Below are 18,702 nucleotides of genomic sequence, written 5' to 3'. Positions count from 1 at the left end.
AGGTCTTGATTCTGCAAATCCTGAGGACACAGGGCCCGGGCGACAGCATCAATAATCCCCAAGCCCTCCCTAAACTACAACTGCAGTCTCCAACAGGGGCCACAGGGGCCTTTTAAGAGTTGAAAGAATTAAAAGAATATAAAGCCCAAAGTGCAGTTCCTCAGTCACACCGACCACATTCCAGCATACTGGCCAGCACATATAACAGGCTATTGGACTGCACTGTTCCGCATATGAGCATAAATACATTTTTTTTTTTTTTTTTTAATGTGGAGGGACGAGGTATCTTATTTGATGGAGAAACCTGGTCTGCAGTGATGTGAGGACTAATCCCACGCAGCCTGGACGCCCATCTCACCCACTGCAGAAATGCTCACGTGTGTGCTCACAGGCTGCCTCCCTGAGCCCGTCAGACCCAGTCTAGGTGCCGTGTCACCCTCCTGAAGGCCTAAACCTCTCCAGCAGGGCCCCCAGGGTTTCACTAAGGGATTGTATACTGGTAACAGAGTCTCCCACTTTACAGGTGAGAAAAGAGACAATGTGACATTAAGTAACTTGCCAAGGTCACATGGCCAGTTAAGTGCCCGAGCTGGGTCTGAACCAGGTAGTTATGGTCTGGTTAGGGAAGAACCCCCCAGGAGCTCCCGTCCCACTTCACTACCACCGCCCCTCGCACCCAGGTCTCTTTTAAGTACCAATTGCTACTTTTTTAAAAACTAAGGTTCATCACGATGCTGAGTTTGATTCCTAGCATCACACATACACAAAGTCAATAAATAAAAATAAGGTCCAGAGCTCAATAAAGCAGAAGGAGATCCCATGTTGGTGGCAGAGTACAGGGACAGTGCTTTTCTCCAGGGAAGCTCTGGAGGTGGTGAGATTCGAACGTGCGCGAGGGCTAAGGGGACACTTTGGAAAGACCATGGCTAGGATTTGACAGCACCCTTTCCTGCAGCCACTAGGGTGAGGCTTGTGAGAGGCACTGAAAGGGCCAACAAAAGGCTGCTCGCTCTCAAGCCCAGACACAGGATGGCACCTGTGTGGGGCGTGCCCCAGTTCTCCTGCTCTCGGGGAATGGCAGAATACTCCCTCATCCTGGGATCCAGGGGGACAAATGAACATGCGCATGAACAGTGAGATAGGAAGCGGAAGCAGTGCCAAGGCACCCGGTCTCAGGTGAGCCCGCCACGCAGGAAGGCGGCGCCGCCTAGTGGTGGAGTCAGGTAGGGCCACGCAGCCCAGCCAGGTTACAGCATAATTCTACTACACGCTACACGCGTGGGGTCAGGGGCACTGCTCCCTCCCCTCCCCTCTCACCCGGCTTCTCCTTGGCAAGCTGTTTATCCAAGGCAAGGGTGGTCTTCTCCTCCTGAATGAACATTCGGTCGATCATTACCATCTCGGCTGAGGGGCTCACCCTCTGGCGGCGTAGAGAAGAGAACACAGCAAGTTAAGGAGCAAGAGTGGGTTTGTGGGAGTCCTGGGGTCTGCCCACCTGCCTGCCTCCAACCTCCCTGCTCGCTAGGGGAAGCGAAGGAAAGGAACCAGGTCACTAGCGGGCGGGCACGGGGGCGTGGACCTTACCCGGGACTCCTCCAGGAGCAAGAGCCTGTATTTATTAAGCATGGCCTGGGTGCGCTTCAGCAGCTGCGTGGAGACCGTCTCAAACTCCTCGTCCACTGCCAGGAAGAGAAGTGACAGGGGGCCAGAGATGAGGGCGCAGATTGAGCTGGGACCACAGGTCAAGTGCGCATGCGTTCCTCCGTCTCTATCCTGTGGCCTCCTGCCCCCACCAGGGCCTGGAGTCGAGGGCACCGTGGGGAGGCCTCACCTCTGTGGTAGTCGTTGGGGGAGGGGAGGGCGCCCTGGTAGACGTGGTAGGGCAGGAGGCGATGCAGGGCGTCCTCGAAGGAGGGGAAGGCTGTCTTGTAGTCGGGGTGCAGGACCGAGCCCTGATGTTTGTGCAAATGCTCCAGGAAACTGGGGGCAGGAAGGGGTGGGGAGAGACCATACACACAGAGGAGGGTGAGGGCCAGGGGCAAGCAGCCCCAGGCCCAGCCCAGAGGAACAGAAAGGGGAAGGACCCTGCAGTGGGAGCCTGTGCTGACACCTGCCCAACCCAGGCTCCATCTTACTGACTCCCTGGCTACCAACCAAAGGCAACAGTGCAACCATCACCCTCGTTTTACAGAAGGGGAAACTGAGGCCCCGAAAGGTAACAGGAGTCATTCCTGCCCCAAGTACACAGGAGAGTCAAGGACTGGAAGCTATTCGATCTCCTGTCCACCTGCCCCTAGCCCCAGAGCCCTCTGGGGCAGCAGGGAGGTGGTGGGTGGGTGGCAGGATCCTGTTCTCCCCCTGGCTGCTGTCTTCTGACACGGCACCTGCCACAGCGGCTGCGTCCTTATCATGGGACTGCCTCCTGCCAGGGCCCATCTCCATCTTTGCAGAAGCCCAGCAGGCCTGGCACACCCAGGGCAGAGAACCTGGTCCTGTCACGGCTGTGCTCCGGCACCTAGCAGGTCTAAGCACTGGGCACGTCCCACGCACTCAGCACCCACCACCCGCAAGTGTCCACCTCCCACCTACTCTTTTCTGCCTCTCAAAACACACACCTCCCCATTGAGCCAGGCGCCCTCACCTGCACCACCCAGCTCTGACACCCACCTGCCCATCGCTCGATTCCATTCACCCTGCCGGGTTCAACAAGTCTGAGGCCCTGAGACCAAGCTGCTGCCCCCTGAAGCCACAGCCACAGTGTCCAGCCAACCCTCCCCCACACCCTCTCCACAGCACTCCTTTCTCCAGAGAGGGAAACTCAGGGCCTGGGGGGGCAGGGGAGAGACTCCTGAGGGGTGGAGACCTGGGGTAGCAGGGGCTGGGCACAGGCTGGGCACAGGACAGGCGGCTGCCACTCACCAGGCCTCCTTGCTGGGCTGCAGCGTGGGGGGCTTCTTCAGGTTGCTCAGCTTGCTTTCGTACTGGGGAGGGAAGGAGACAAGCTACAAGCATGACGGGGTCGCCCTCCCCGGCCCGGGCCTGCTTTCCCCCTCCAGTCTGGGGCACAGGTGAGGCAGGGGTCCTGGTCCCAGCTGCAGGACCCCAGCCTCTCAAAGAAGCCTGCAGGGGAACTGGCTCTGGGCTGTAGCTGGGGACGGGAAGAAGGTGGCGAGCTGGCCTAAGCCCTCTGCATCTCCACCTGGGACCCCTCTGCTCCCCGCACAGGCTTGTCTCTGTTCCTTCCTCAGTGGACCCCACTCCTGGGTCACTGATGTGTGGCCCTCCATCTGCATGTCTGCCCGCCCAGCCCGCTGCGCCTGTTTCTTCTAGATCTCTTCATCCTGACCTCCTTGGCTTGTCCCCTGACTTTCCTCTGCCTCTGGCAAATCCGGTCATCTCCACTTACTCTGGGTGTCCTGGCCCCTGGCCTGCCCGCTCACGCTTGCCCTGAAATCTCCCAGGTCTGCAGGCCAGCCTGCCTCGCCTTGCCGGCCATTCTGGTCCTGGCGTCCCTGCCTCACCCGACCTGCAGATCTGCCTGGAGTCCTGACTCTGTCCCTCGTCCCTGTCAGCTACTCCCACCCTGGGACCAGTCCTTGTACTGTCACCCGGTCGTCCTGGTACCCGTCTATCCGTCTTGGCTTTGACCTCTAAAGCTTGGTCAGGGGTCCCATCTGCCCCTTCCTGCCCACCTGTTTTCAGAGTCCGGGTCCTAGTTCTTCCTGCCCCCTGGCCCTGCCTCCCTGTTCCCGGATGACGCCCCAGTCCTGCACTAGCCCTGCTCCCAGGGCCTCTTACCTGCAGCCCGGAGGACTTCCCTGGCCCGGATGCAGCGGCCTTGGCCACACTCAGGGTCGGGAGGTTGCTGGCAAAAGCTTTGCTCTCGGCAGGAAGAAGAGGAGGGAGGCCTGGGCGGGGCAGGGAGACGAGGCCCAGGGGTCACTGGCACGAAGGCCCTCCTCATGTGTGCTCCCCTGCTGCACCCCGCCATCTTAGTGGACACACAGCGCTGGACCAGGGCAACGAGCCCTGCCCCCACCAGCTGCCTGTGGCCCGTGAGGCCTGGGTGGCACCTGGGCTGGCACACCCCACAGCTCTGCCCCAGCCCCCAGCCTTCAGCCCAGGCCTCTCCTGTGTGGGCTCCTCTCCTACCTGTGGTGGCCATGGGTGCCTGGGCAGTGGGGAGGCTGGAGGCGGTGGCGGTCCCGGGTGGGGCCTGCCCACTAACCAGCACAGAGGCCGTGGGGTTGGCGAGGGGCCCCAGGCTGGTGGAGGTCTGCGGGGCAGTGGGAGCCCCCCCAGCCTTGTTCTGGAGAATGATTCCGGACGGCACCTGAGGAGGGGACAGGTGGTTGAGGGTGGGGGTGGTCAGACCACCAGGGCGGGACGAGGGAGCCGTAAAGCAGAAGGGTGGGGATGGGCGGCAGCACCCCTGCCTTCCGTTACCTGGTGGAATCTCTCCAGAAGAGCCTTCGGCTGGGGCAGCGCTGGAAAGGGGGTGGTCACCATCTGGAAGGTCCGAGGAGGCGGTGGGGGGGGCGCGGTAGGCTCGGGGACCAGATGAAGGGTCGGCGGGGGGGTGGGGGACTTGTGGGGCCCTTGGGCAGGCGGGAACTGGAGCTGGAAGTCAGGAGGCGTGGGGGCTGGCAACCTGGCGGGCGTCTCAGAGGAGGCCGCCATGGAGGAGGTGGAGGTAGGCGGGAGGTGGGGGGCGGGGGGCAGCGGCCCCTCAGGTGGCTGGGAAGGGGGCCGCAGCGGGGGCTGGGGTGGGCCTGGGGCAGTAGGGGCTGGGGTGCTGGCCGGTGGGGGTACGCCCAGCTGGTTCTGGATAACGAAGATGCCAGGCAGAGTGGGGGGCGCCTGGGGTGGGGGGCAAGGGTGCAGGGCTGGCTCCGAGGGGGGACGAGACAAGCTCTGGGGCTGGGAGGGGGGGCGGGAGTGGGGGCGGGAGGGGGGGCGGGAGGGGGGCCGGGCGGGGTGCGGGGAGGGCAGGTGGGGGCTGTCTCCCAGAGGGGCCTGGTGAGGTAGTGAGGGGGACGAGGAGGGGCCGGGGCCCTTCAGTGGAGCCGCTGCTGGGATCTGGGCAGGGGAGGGAGAGGGAGGGGCAGGGGTCAGAACCAGTCTTGGGTCCCACTGCTCCAAGGACTGAGGCCCCAGCCACCCCACCGAACCCCCTTCTGTGCCTACCTGTCCTGAGAAGGACCCCACGCGGCTACTCCTCCCGTCCACTCAGTTCTCCACCTTCTCCCTGTCCCCACCCCCACACGCCCCCCCAGCCCCCCCACCTGTCTCCCCCACATTTCCCTGCCCTCTGCCCTCCCCTCTTCTGCCCCCTCCCAGATGAAGGCAAGTCCTGCGGGGTTGGGGTGGGCAGCAGCGAGGAAGCAGTGGCAGACGGCAGGGGCAGCCCCCAGCCCAGCGTGAGGTGCAGGCCAGGAGCGGGGAGCAGCAGGAACAGAGCAGAGCACCCAGCGCCGCCAGGGCTTGGCCGAGGGACAGCGCAGTGCTGCGCTGTGGCCGGGCTGTGGGCACCGGGCCTGGGCCGTGGAGCTGAGGGCAGGGCAGCTGTGGGGCCTGGCTGGGCCGGATTCACAGCCACGCAGGTGGGAGACACTGGCAGGTGGGTCCTGGGCCCCGTCTCTCTGCCTGACACCACTCAGCGACTGCTGAGGCACTTCCCAAAGCTGACTGAAGGGGACTCAGGGCCAGGGGGCTAAGGGGACCTGCCAAAGGCCACTCGATGCTGCCATGTTCCAAAGCTGGGCCTCGCCGTGGACCTCCCGTGAGGACAGCACGGTTTCAGTCACCACTAGTTTTGTCCTGCAAATCTGGGACCCTTCCAGCATCCTTTCCAAGCTTGGCTCTGAATAACTTGGGGACAATTCAAAGACAAAACACAATGAAAATAACCAAACAATTCAGACACCTTTCCTAAAGAAGTACCACCTACAAGGAGAGGTCGGGGGCAGCCCAGCTCTCTACCGTGGCTGATGGGACAGTCCCCAAGGTAACCCTCCACAAGGCAGCTTAGGACTGTGAGCCTGGTAACTCTCCCCCAGGAATCTGTGATAAAGCAAACCGGGAAGGGGCCTGGTGGGGAGACAGAGGCATCCGGCACCAGGAACCCACAGGCAGGGGTGAGTCAGTGCCCTCCAGGGACATTTCTGACCTCCTGTTTCACTTTTAAAATTCAAGAGGAAAAAGAGCCGGGAGTGTACTTCAGCGGTACAGCACTTGCCCAGCATGTGTGAAGCCCTGGGTTTGGTCCCCAGTACCACAAAAAAAAGAGAAAGAGAAATAAAAGAACATTCAGGCACTTGCTTGCAGGGACTCCCACCGTCGCAGTACTCACAGGAGGGAAAAGGGACACCTCAGAGGGCCAGCGGCAGTGGGGCAGATCTATAGGGGAACCAGAGAGCTGGCCACTCACTCCACACGCCTTCCACAGGGAGGCGCTGGAGAGCCTCGGGGAACCGAAGGATAAGGCACGGGGTTAAAGTGGATTGTGGACAGCAGAGTGGACACTGGCACTGCATCCAATCTGCACTTACTGACTTTGACAACAGTATGATGGTAAAGTAAGAGGGTGCCCCGTCGCCAGGGCCGAGATAGCACACTGAGATACTAAAGGGTCAAGGGGGCGTGTTGTCCAGACGACTCCGAGGACGAAATGGGCATGCGCGGTGAGAGCTCAGGCTACGACTGACACATGGGCCCACAGGGTGGACGGCCAGCCTCCAAGACGGCCCCAACGATCCCCTCCTCCACTGAACCAGGGGTGGTCTGTGGCCAGTGGAATCTGGAATGGCAAATGTCACTTCCCAGACTCGGTCATAAAAAGGACTGCAACTCTGAGCAGCCCTGGCCCTGCTCTCCTCCCCTGGGGGAAGCTACATGTGGCCTGTGAGGGCCTGACCTTGGGAGAGGCCCCTCAGGGAGCCACCTGAGAGCCTGTAACTGGATTCCCAGCCTAGTGGAGTCTAGTGACTGCAGCCCCAGCCGACATCTTGACCACAACCTCATGAGAGCCTGACCACCAGGCCAAGCTGCTGCCAGATTCTGACTCAAACTGTGAGATGTGCTAATGCTTGTTGTTTTAAGCTGCTAAGTTTTAGGGGTCATTTATCACACAGCAATAGATATCTAACAAATCTGGTTAAAGAATAAAGAACTCCTTGGTATTCTTTGTGCTAGTTCTGATTTTTTTGTTTGTTTGAAATTACTTTAAAATGGAAAGTTTAAAAATACAAAATTTAAATGTCCTTCATTCTCATTAAAAATGCAGAGACACACATGTTTACCACAGACTTAAGTCACAAGTCGAATGACACACTGGGGAGATTATTTGTGATTCAGAGCACAAAGCTCATTTCTTTCATATACAAAGAGCCTCTAGAAAGCACTAAAATAACAACCAGATAAGAAAAATGGGACAAAGGATATGATGAGAAAGGAAAACACATAAGGCTCAAGTATTGGAAGAGATGTTCAACCTCACTTGGATTAAGAGAAATGCACATCAAGAGCACCTCAGAGCAACAGGTTTTAACTCATCACTTAGGAAGGAGTCAAGGGTCCAGTAAAGACATTCATGCACATTGTCTACACTGGACAGTCTGCCACGACCCCAGAGGAATGCAGTTCACCAGGAGTGATCAAATTGTCGGTGCACACCTGCTTTACTCCAGCCAACAAGCTTCCAAGAAGACACCGCCACATGTGGAACGTGGCAGGTAAGCGGTGCTTCCTGCAGTTCCACGTGGAGGGCTGAAGCCTGGGGGCAGCCCAGTGCCCACCAGCATGGCATGTACTGGGGAAATGAATCCCACCATCCCCACAGAGGGAGGTTTCCAGACTGTACCTGGGGCCAGGATGTGCGCCCCGGCTGCCTCCCCATATGAAGCGTAACCTGGGGACCAAGAGGAGAGAAGGGAAAGCAGCACTTCTGTTGGCTGCGCACACACAAGGAACTGGAGGGTGTACAGAACGAGTTACTGTAGTTTCCTGGAGGGGCCAAGGCAGCAGTGGGCTGGGAGGCAGGGCCAGGGTGACATGTTCTGTCCTGACTTAAGAAGAAATGCACGATGTGACCAACTGTACCCACGTGGTGCCATGACGGGGGGTATGTTTCTTTTGGTTTTCCTGTATCTCCTAAATTTTCTAGATAAGCATAATATTTTCATGTTTACATGTGTGTGTGTGTGTATATGTGTATACACGCGTACACACACACACACACACACACACACACACACACACAATTTCTGCCCTGGTGCTGGGGATTGAACCTAGGGTACACTACCACTAAGCTGCACCCAGGACAATCATTTTTAAAAACACCACCACATGAACATTTACCAAGATACTCCAACTGTCCACATGCGGACAGCAAGATGCTTGGCCTCATGCACAATTAGAGAAGAGGACAGGGGACTGGTGTCTTCCAGCTGGGGAAGAGCAAGCCGGCCCTGATCTGATGCTGGTGGGCTGCACAGGAAGCCCTCGGAGGCCCGATCTGGCACAGGGGCAACCAGGTTACACTTTACTTATAATGTTTGGAAAGGGCTCTGCTCTGGATCCCACAGTTCTTTTTCTAGAACCAACCCTGCAGATTGGTTCAGGCGCAGATTCTGGGATATTTATATGTGTTGTCTGTTAATTGTGACAAGGAAACTATCTAGAATAGTCATGAAGAAGGAAATGAATAAATAAATCCCAGGGATTCAGACAGCGAGTTGGCCTTGTGACATCTCCAGAGTCCACCAAATGAGAGTGGAGAAAAAGGTATTTATAAAAGAATTCTGTCTGCACTGAACATATACAGACTTTTTTTTCTTATTATTCCCTGAAAAATGCAGTGTAACAACTACTTAAAGAGCATGGACACTGTCTTAGGCATTGTAAGTCACCTAGCAGCCATCTAGAGCACAGGAGAGGACATGCCCTTTGGGCGAGGGTGCCACTCAGTGGTGGAGCACCTGCCCAGCATGCATGGGCCCTAGGTTCCAGCCCCCACACTGCAAAAATACAAAGCTGAAAATACCGCGCTAAGTTATGGACAGGACTTAGCACCTGCAGATTTTTGGTATCTGCGTGGGGGTCTTGGAACCAATTCCCCTGCAGATGTGGAGGGATAACTATAATGAACCCCAATAAAAAGACATCAAAGAAGAGACACAAACCATAGCCCATAGGCCAAATCTGGCCCGTTGCCCGGTTCGGTCTACCATTTTGTACGTCCCATGAGATAAGAATAATTTTTAGAGTCTCTTTCTGCTTCCTGGTGCCACGTCCTGAGCTTCTTTCCTCTGCCACTCGCTTCTGCCATGATGCTTGCCTCCCCTCTGTCCCAAAGCAATGGAGTCAGTCATCTACGGATTGAGACCTCTGAAACTCCTGAACTGCTTTCCTCCACCACAGTCTTCCACCATGATGTTCCAACTCACCTCAGGGACAGAGCAATGGAGTCAGCCATCTGTGGATTGAGACCTCAAAAGTCATGAGCTTTTTCCTCCCGTACATTGTTCTTCCTAAGGGCCTTATGTAGATCATAAAGTAATGAAATGAAGCACCTATTCCAAACAGAACACCAACACTAAACCAAAGATTTTAGGTGACATTGTTGAATACTTGAATGAAGAATAGAAGTTTCTATAATTTGGATCTTAAGCATCCCCCAAAGATCTATGTGGAAAGGCTTACTTTTCATTGCGGATCTATTGGGAGGACATGAATTCTTTAAAAGACTTCTTATCATAAGGTGAGGCAATACACACTCCCCATCCTGACGTGCTGCCTTACCACAGGCCCAAAGCAATGGAACCAACTGGTCTAGGGCAGAAACCTCCAAAACTGAGATGATCTGTTTCTGGAATTGGTTACATGGATGGAAAGCTGATGAACTCGGAAATTCAAAGGACCATGAACAAAGACAAATGTATATTGAAGAAGTGTGTGGAGAGTTGGAGATCTAACTTTGAAGAACACCCTGTTAAATTAAAAACAAACAGACTGGGAAAACAAATATACATGCTTTGGGGAAACCTAATCCTTAAATTATTGAGATGGAGAATTCTAATTGATTTTTAGATACATTGCACAAGACATTTTAACCCAACGTGTATTTCTTAAAAATAGAAATGTTGTTTATAAAAAGAAATTATACCTTGACATATCATTTAAAGAAATGAACTTAAGAACAGTAAGATTAATTATGAAAGAACTTTTTCTTAAAGCGAGTGATGTACTATGTGTGTATTATGTGTATGTATAATTTATCATTGATAATAAGTGAAAATACGCTAAGATTATATCAAAATAAGTCCATCTAAACATGTATAAAATAAAACTGATTTAAAATTTAAAAAAAAAAAAAAACACACGGTCTGGGCACTGGGCTGGCAAGGCTCCCTGGTGCCAGAGCCGGAGCAAAGTGAGAAGGTGCCCCCAAGGCCCGGGCTGTCTGGTGACCACGAGCTCACGTGGGCACTCCTGCAGATCCACGTCCAGTCACAGGCAGTTGGACTGGCACACAGAAGGGAATCCTACAAAATAACAGACCTCTTCAGAAAACTCAAGGTTATGAGAGACAGGCGACGCAAACCACTCCAGTCCAGACCGACACGTCCAGGCACCAGGACCCAGCACAGCACGTGGTTCTGAACCCAGACCCTGGCTTGGAAGCCCACCCAGCATTCTGGAAACAGCTTCTCAAATGGTTCAGGAATCAGTTCTGCCCTGGACTTGAAACCTTCCTGTAGGTCTGAGATGTGTTCAGAATTTTTTTTTTTTAAATAGTGGACGGGGAGGCTGGGGACATATCTCAGTGATGCAGGGCTTGCCTAACATTCATGAGATCCCGAGTTCAAAACCCAGTACCACCAAATAAAAAAACAAAAAAAAATTATTGGGACTGGGGTTGTAGCTCAGCAGTAGAGCACTTGCCAAGCGTATGTGAGTCACTGGGTTCGATCCTCAGTACCACATAAAAGTAGGCAAATAAAAATAAAGGTATAAAAATACAATAATGTTTAAAATATAAATCATTTTTTAAATAAAGGTGGTGAGAAAATTAAAAAATAATAATAAAATTAAATTAAATTAAAAAAAATAATTTTTACATTTTTAAATGATTGGGGGGAAAATTTAAAATAAAATAGTATTTTGTGACTCATGAAAATGAAATGACATTCCAAATTTAAGTGTCTGGAGAGTTTTACTGGAACATTCCAAGCCTGTTTACTTGGTTTATGCTGCTTCTCCACAACAGCAAAGAGCACATGACCTGCATACACTGGCTCATTATAGCAAGTTCGCCTGAAAAAGCAAATAGCTAAATAATAAAGCAGGAAAGAAAGAGTTTGCCTGGCTATTTCTGCTCCAGAGCAAAATACAGTATACACTCTTTCCATGTGCTCAACCCTGAGCTAAGGGCATTACAGATATTGATTTATTTAATCCTTGCAACTATAAAGTAGCTGCGGTAATCCTTATTTTTACAGACAAGGAACCTGAGGCACAGAGAGGTAAGGGACTTGCCTAAAGTTTCAGAGCCTGCAGGCAGCAGAGTTGAGATTCCAAGCACCCTTCCTGACTCTCAAGCCCTCCCAGTGCCTCAGCCCTGGGTGCCCACTGCTCATGGTGACCACTGGCAATGACTCAAGTCACCCTGGTGGGCTGTGATCAGCACTGAAGAACATAGGAAAGAGAATGGAACAGAGTGTCATGCATCACGCATGGTACTGGGGAAGCCTTTGCTCCAGTGACACATACGCTCAGGTGTGCCCTGAGTGGTGATGTTAAGTGGCACTCTGATCCAGGGTGGGGTGGTGAACACAAGTCTGAAAGGCAGGGCTCCGACATACACTGCTAAAGAAGCCAAGTTGGACGCACACTGCAGCGTGGGTGCTCCCGTCTGCACAAGCCCATCGGGGTTAGAGTTCAGAGGTCAGACAATGAGGGATTCCGGCCTGGAATCTCATATGCGTCTCGAAGTGAGTGGCCACTGATCCACTCACCTGCTCACCAACCACCACCGGAGAACCCCCTACCACGTCAGGCTCCTGGGAGGCACGGCTGCACAGGGCCAACACCAGGCACTGTCCCAGGTGACCCGTGTGACTGTCAGCTCACACCCACACCCGCCTGTCCGAGCTCACCGGGAGCATCGCTGCAGTCCTGAGCCCTGGCTGTGCAGAGCCATCATGCGGTCCCTCAGCGGCCTCGCTCCCATTCTGCAGACGAGGAAACCGTGCCTCCCAGAGCTCAGTTACGCAGAGCTGGGACTCACGCCCAGGTCTATCTCTTGCCACAAACTGCCAGGGTTGGATCCGGGCTCTCCCCTTACCAGCTGGGCAGCCCTGGGCAAGCTAATCCACCTCTCTGGGCCTCCATTTCCTCATCTGTAAGTGAGAGGTCGCCTTGGGTTTAAACGAGAGGGTGCTGGCGAAGTGTGCAGATGGCACCAAGAGAGGACAGAAAGGCGGTCATCTGTGGAGTGACTGCCACCCCCTCTTCCTCAGGCCTCCAATCTCTAAACCATTTCCAAACTGTCCCCCAAACCCTTCCACTTCTCTCCCTCATCTCTGCTAGCACGCAGCCTCTGAGACACTGCCCCGTGTCCCCGGGAGGTCCACCTGGGCACCTCGAGGTCCCAATTTCCACGCTTGTCTTCCAACAAACCACTTCCCAGTGGTAAGTGGAGGGGTTGTGGCAAGTAGCAGAGCAGGCGGTGCCTCGCTGGAGGAGCCCGCCCTTTCCAGGCCCAAGCTCCTCATGGCCCCAGGAGCTGCGAGGTCTCCAACTGGCCCTCCTCGCCCCTCCCCACCGCCTCCCGCTCCTGGGACATGCCGAGCTCGTCCCAGACTCAGGCTTTCCGAGTGCGGTGCCCTCCTGCCTCCTCAGCTCGGAGCCATCGGCTGTGGTGCCATCCTGGCCCTGGGTCCCCTCGCCTCTCCCCCGGCTCGGCCGGGCCTGCGCCTCCTGTTTCCTCCCTCGAGCAGCGTCCTGCTGCCCTCAGCGCCCACCAGCGTCCGCGGGCTGCAGGCCATCTCCCCTCCACACGCTGCGGCGGGCTCCACACGGAGCTTGAGAGGCTGAGTGTTCCTCCATTCCTGTGTCCCCATTCGCTGGGCACCTGCTACCTGCCAAGCACTTCTGGGCACTGGGGACACCACTCTCTCCTAGAGCTGGTATTATGGCAGAGGGTGCAAGCTACTCAACAGAGACCACGCACAGTTGGGCAGAAAGACATAAGCACTTTGGAGAAGGCAGGGGAGCAGGCTGGGCTGCAGCCTCAGATGAAGTGGCCAGGGAGGAGCCAGGGGAGGATGGGACCCCCTCAATCTGGGTCATCTGGGACTATTTCATTTTATTTATTATTTTGGTACCAGGGCCTGAAGCCAGAGGTGCTTAGCCACTGAGCCATATCCCCAGCCTCTGTCTCAAAATAAAGTCTCGCTAAGTTGCTGGGGCTGGCCTTGAGCTTGTAATCCTCCTGCCTCGGCCTCCCAAGTCACTCCAGGACTCTCCATTTTAAAAGTAAAAGTCCTGCGTTCTGAGAGCCAAAGCCAGTAATGGAAAACTGGGGTGGCCTCTCATCTTAGCAATGAGTAGAAAAGAATCTAGCAAGCAGCACACAGCACGCACTTGGGACATATCTCCTCCTCCACAACCACCAGTGCACAGGTCTTCCTGTTCCCTAGGGTGGGTGGCCTAGAGAGGAAGTCACCAGCTAGGCAGCTTCAGCTCACGCATTCTAGAAACAGGACCTCCCGTCCCCTGCCCCTGCCTGTCTTTCTCCACGGGGTAGAGGATATGGTGCCGTCCTGGCCCTGTGTCTCTTTGGTGACTGCCACTGGCCCCAGGCCTCCCCCAACAACAATGACAGCTAGGAACAATAAGGACAGTAAACGCTTCTGGATACTTACTGTATGCTGAGCAGATTCCCTCATTCACTACCTACGGCTGCCCTGTCCCTCCCTGACCCCTGGCTGTCCCTCCCTGACCCCTGGCGGAGGGCTAAAGAACCAGGTGGTTCAAGGTCACACGGCAAGGGAGGAGTGGGAAAGCGAGACCAAGGCCAAAGGTCATGCTGACCCTGCCACCTGCCCCTGCTGAGGCCACTCCCTCTTCTCTTCTTTCCACCTGTCCCTTGCCCTGACTCCTGCAGAGTGACAACGGCCCTCCCTGACTTCTTTTTTTTTTTTTAAAGCCTCACAAATATAATTTTAATTTTTTGAATGCAGTTTAAACTGCATGTGGAACAAAAAACATATATAAAACAACACTAGGAAAAAAGTCACTATACCTTAATAAAATACCAACAACAGATTTAGCCTCCCTGACTTCTTATGCGCTTACGACTCATACTCTCGAGACAGCGGCTCATTTTCCTTACTCCTTGTAGAGTTTCTATAAATCAACAATAAGATGACCAGCAACCCAAACTTCAAAATGGCAAAAGATATTAGCAATTTCATAGAACAGAACATAGGAATAACTCTTCCTCTGAAAACTTGTCTGACCTCATTCACGACAAAATAAATACATATTAAAACAATATACAGTAGTATTTTCCGCCTCTCAGCTCAGCCAAGCTCCATACTGGCGCGGCTGTAGGGAAACAGGCACAAATCACCAACTGTGATGAAGACTAAGCCCATTTCCACTCCAGAGGGCAATCTGGCCAACCAGCAAGCTCCCTCCAGAGAACGCACCACCAGTATGGCGGGCAAAGGCAAGCTTGCAGCCTGGTGGAGAAAAGCTGAAGATCCGAGGTGACCTGAAAGCCCAGGACAAGGCCTGACTGCTTGCATCACAGCACATCCACGCAACTGAGGGGACACCACAGTCGTGTGAAAGAAGAACGTCTCCAAGGTCAAACGAAATGACAGAAGATGCGACCTGTAGGCAGAGTGTGCTGCCACTTGTAAAAATGGAAGGAAAGAATCCACACGCGATTTTGCTTCTCTACGTTCGGAAAAGAAATGCAAGAAGCCACCCGAGGGGGATTCAGAGGCTGAGGTCCGGGTGAGTGGGCTTTTCACCCTGTGAACTGCCTGGGTGTGCTCCTCACTCAGCCATGAGAGGGGCGACTTTAGGAAATGACCGCTTCCCCCTGGATACATCCTGCATCCCTGCCTAGCGTGTGGGCTCCTGGGTCTGGCCTTGGTCTCAACTGTCCACCATCAATGGAGACGTACAGAAAATATGGGCGGGTAGGCAGGGGGCTGGGAGGGTCAAAGGAGAGCGCTGAGTCAGCGAGACAGAGGCAGGCAGGGCAGAGCGTGGGGAGGAGAGCGGAGCAGGGGCGAGGCTGGGGTGAGGCTGGGTCTCAGCTGAGGATAGAGGCTGCTGGGTTCATCTACCTGGGGGGCTGGAGCCGGGGAAGCCTGGCTGTCGGGAGCCTGAGGGCCGAGGCCGGCTCCTTTGGCGGTGGGGGTGGCCAAGGCTGGGTCTTGGGCGGGAGGCGGGGCGCTGACTATGACCGAGGCAGGCACGGAGAGGTGGGGGCCCTCTGTGGAGAGGGGCTGCTGGCTCCTCTCCTGCAACGGGCAGCCCGCACAGGGTCAGAGGCCACCCCATGGACCCCAGCCTCCCCACCAGAGACTGCTGCCCCCCTGGGTCCACAGAACAGGTGGTGGGCAGCCAGGGCCCCAGAGGCCAGGGAAGCTGCAACCTGGGGCCCCCGTCCACCGAGCTCAGGGGTCTGCCTCCCAGCTCTGCCATTCCCCCCTTCTGTGGTCTGTCTGTCCATCGCCCTGTCTTGCCCACTCCGAGGTCCTCCTCCTCATCTGTTCATTGGCCAGCAGGTCCCTGTCCCTGCCTCAGTCCCTCCCCTGACCTAGCTGTCAGCCAGTCTGCTCCCTGCACATCTGCTGGCCAGCCTGCCAGTCTGCACCCTGATGTCTCAGCAAGGCCCTCCACGCTGTGGCCTGCCGTGCTCATAGCGCCTGTGCTGTCTGGGATGCTCTCCCCCCACTGGCTGCCTTTCCCACATCTGATTTTGGCTGGGGGGCGATCCTCAACCCCCGATCCCTGGCCCCAGCCCCACCTCCCTGCCTGGCCCAGCCCTGGTACCTGGGGCAGGAACATCTGCAGGGAGTCCTGAGTGAGGATGGCCGTGGCGGCTGCAGAGGGCGGCTGCCCCAGGACGATCTTCTCCGGGCTGGACGCCAGGCCTGGGCTGGGCTGGGGGGTGGTGGCCTGAGGTGGGGCAGCAGCCTGAGGGGTGGGGGCCTGTGGCGGCTGCTGCACCTGAGGCTGCTGGAGGCCCAGAGGCAGCGGTGTGCTGACTGCCGGGGGCACCGGGGGAGCAGGCTGCACTGTGAGGACAGGTGTGGCCTCCCCGGCAGTGGCCGCGGGGGTCGCCGGCTGTACCAGCCCATCAGGAGTATTGAGCATGGCCACAGCACTGGGGGGCAGGGTGACCCCCTGGAGGACGGTGGTGGCGGCAGGGCCAGCCGGTGCCGGCTGGCTCTGCGTGGGCAGGCTGCCGGCAGCAAGTGACACGGGCATCTGGAAGAGCGCGGGCTGGCCCACCTGGATGGGGGCGGCGGAGAGGATGTGGGCGGCACTGTGGGCCCCTGAGTGGGGGGCCAGCACAGGGCCCAGGCTCAGCGGGCCCGCCAGGTTCTGGTTGGTGAGGATGGGGTTTGCGATGAGCTGTCCACCGGCGTGGGGGGCGGCGGCGGTCAGGATCTGCCCGCCCACGTTGGCAGGCAGGGCTGAGAGCGGCTGGGGGAGCTGAACGGCCGGCGTGCCGGGCAGCAGGAACTGGTTCTGGCCGGGCAGCATGTGCTGGGCGGGGATGACGATGCTGCTGCCTTGATTCAAGAGGTGGACGCTCATGGGCTTGCTCAGGGCCCCAGGGGCCTGGGGCGGGGCTGCCCCCGTGGTGGTGACCGGAGGCTGCTTGAAGACGTTGGCCTGCAGGGCAGGTGCCGGGAAGCCCGAGAGCACCACATTCTGGCCCGCCTTGCCCGCGGCCATGAAAGTCAGGTTCTGGGGGGCCTTGGGCTGCTGCTGGAGGGTCCCTGGCTCGCCCTGGATGGTGAGCGTGGCACCCGCAGGGGCGAATGGCTTGGGCGTCAGCTGGTAGAGCTTGGGGGGCAGCACGCCTGCAGGCTTGGGCTGGATGGGCGTGGGTGTGCGGTGCAGAATCACGTTAGGGGCCGGCACCAGTGGCGACGTGCCGAGGCCTGGGGCCACTGCCAGTGGCTGTCCCGAGGGTGCCCCGCTGGCCGGGGCCGTGGCTGCCCCTGCCCCGGCGAACACAGAGTTCCCATTGAGTGTAGTGGCTACGGCAGCCGGGAGGCTCTTCTGGATGACCAGGCCAGCCCCCTGGGGGGACACACCAGCTGATGCCAGGGTCACTGGCTCCGAGGGACCAGCTGCTGAAGCCAGGTAGCCGCTGACAGGTACCTGCTTGGCCAGAAGCTGGGAGGTGGGCGGGTTGAGCGCCATGACGGGCTGGCCCACCACCTGGATGGGTGCTAGGCCAAGTGTGGCTGCTGTGGTGCCCCCGGGGCTGCCATTGGGCAGGCCCTGGAGGCCCGGAATGGGCTGCAGGGTCACGTTGCCCAGGCCCACAGGCTGCAAGAAGGGCTGGACGCTCAGGGCCTTGTTGACCATGTCCTGGGGTGGTACCAAGGCCTGGTGGGCCAGCACAGTGGGCGGGGCCTGCAGCCCCAGAAGGTCGGCACTGCCTGGGAAGAGGGCCTGGGGTCCGGCAGCCACGGCGGCTGCCCCTGCAGCACCTGTGGGACCCGCCCCACCATCCGCAGGCTGCAGGGTGGGCAGCTGGAAGGGACCCAGGTCCAGCTCAGCCTCGGCCTCGAGCGTCTGCTCGGTGATGTTGGCTTCCTGGAGGCTCTGCTGCAGGATGTCGCAGGGCTGGTCGGCACCCCCACTGCCCCCACCGCCGCCCCCTGTGGCAGGCGAGCCCAGAATGTCATCTTCCAGGAAGTCCAGGTCCACACTGGGCGCTGGCTGGCTGGGCTCTGGGTTCAGGTGGTTGCCAGGAGCTTCTTGCACATGGAGCTGGAGGCAAGGGAAGGGGAAGAGGAAGAGCGGAGGTTAGCCAAGAGCCAGGCTCGGGTCCTGGCTGCTGCAAAGGATGCCTGGGCATCAAGGCAGGGCAGAAGTGCCCTGCTCAAGAAAGGGCACTCCAGCCAGAATTGGCTGGACCTGTGATCTAATCCCCATTCTGCCTGTCTGGATGGCAACCTGGCACTTGCTTAATCTGACCTCAGTTTCCCCATTGGTACCCATCAGCAGACGGTAATAAAAATGAATTTTTAAATAGTCACTTTTATGTTTATTTTGAGCCAGGGTCTCACTAAGTTGCTTAGGGCCTCACTAGGTTGCTGAAACTGGTCTCAAACTCAGGATCCTCCTGCCTCAGTCTCCTGAGTTGCTGGGATTATGGGCGTGCGCCATGGCGCCCAGTGAGTTCAACACGTCCTAAGTGATTTTCATGCTGTCTGGGACCAAGTCCAGGCTGCACAGGTGTAAACCAAAGCTCCACAGGCAGCACTTGGGCTTAGAGTATGTCAGCTTCACTGGTCTCAGACCAGATGATGGATCAAAACCCGGAGCTTGAAAGATTCTGGATGAGGCACGTGAAGGGTTGAAAGCAACACCTTGAACCAGCAGGATGCAAGAAACAGCTGCAGCTGCTCCCGTCCCGGTTTTGGTTTT

At 56.7% G+C, this 18,702-nt stretch overlaps 1 protein-coding gene across 2 annotated transcripts in view; it reads right to left on the bottom strand.

Moving 5' to 3' along the window:
- The window catches only part of Bicra (BRD4 interacting chromatin remodeling complex associated protein), a 71,367-nt gene that overhangs the window by 2,059 nt on the left and 50,606 nt on the right, over positions 1-18,702 (bottom strand). The window contains exons 6-14 of one of the 2 annotated variants that reach the window (XM_047528493.1): positions 16,081-18,042; positions 15,369-15,545; positions 4,447-5,079; positions 4,153-4,333; positions 3,799-3,908; positions 2,920-2,981; positions 1,832-1,980; positions 1,585-1,679; positions 1,318-1,420 (exon numbers count right to left, since the gene is read on the bottom strand). In XM_047528493.1, the coding sequence (XP_047384449.1) occupies positions 1,318-1,420; positions 1,585-1,679; positions 1,832-1,980; positions 2,920-2,981; positions 3,799-3,908; positions 4,153-4,333; positions 4,447-5,079; positions 15,369-15,545; positions 16,081-18,042 (3,472 nt within the window). The remainder of the gene's footprint in view (positions 1-1,317; positions 1,421-1,584; positions 1,680-1,831; positions 1,981-2,919; positions 2,982-3,798; positions 3,909-4,152; positions 4,334-4,446; positions 5,080-15,368; positions 15,546-16,080; positions 18,043-18,702) is intronic. The other variant, XM_047528494.1, reaches the window with a different exon arrangement.

The sequence above is a fragment of the Sciurus carolinensis genome, chromosome 16 (genome assembly GCF_902686445.1).
Source record: "Sciurus carolinensis chromosome 16, mSciCar1.2, whole genome shotgun sequence".
NCBI lineage: Eukaryota > Metazoa > Chordata > Mammalia > Rodentia > Sciuridae > Sciurus > Sciurus carolinensis.
Note: the sequence above shows the minus strand (reverse complement) of the source record. Positions and strands in the feature narration are given on the sequence as shown.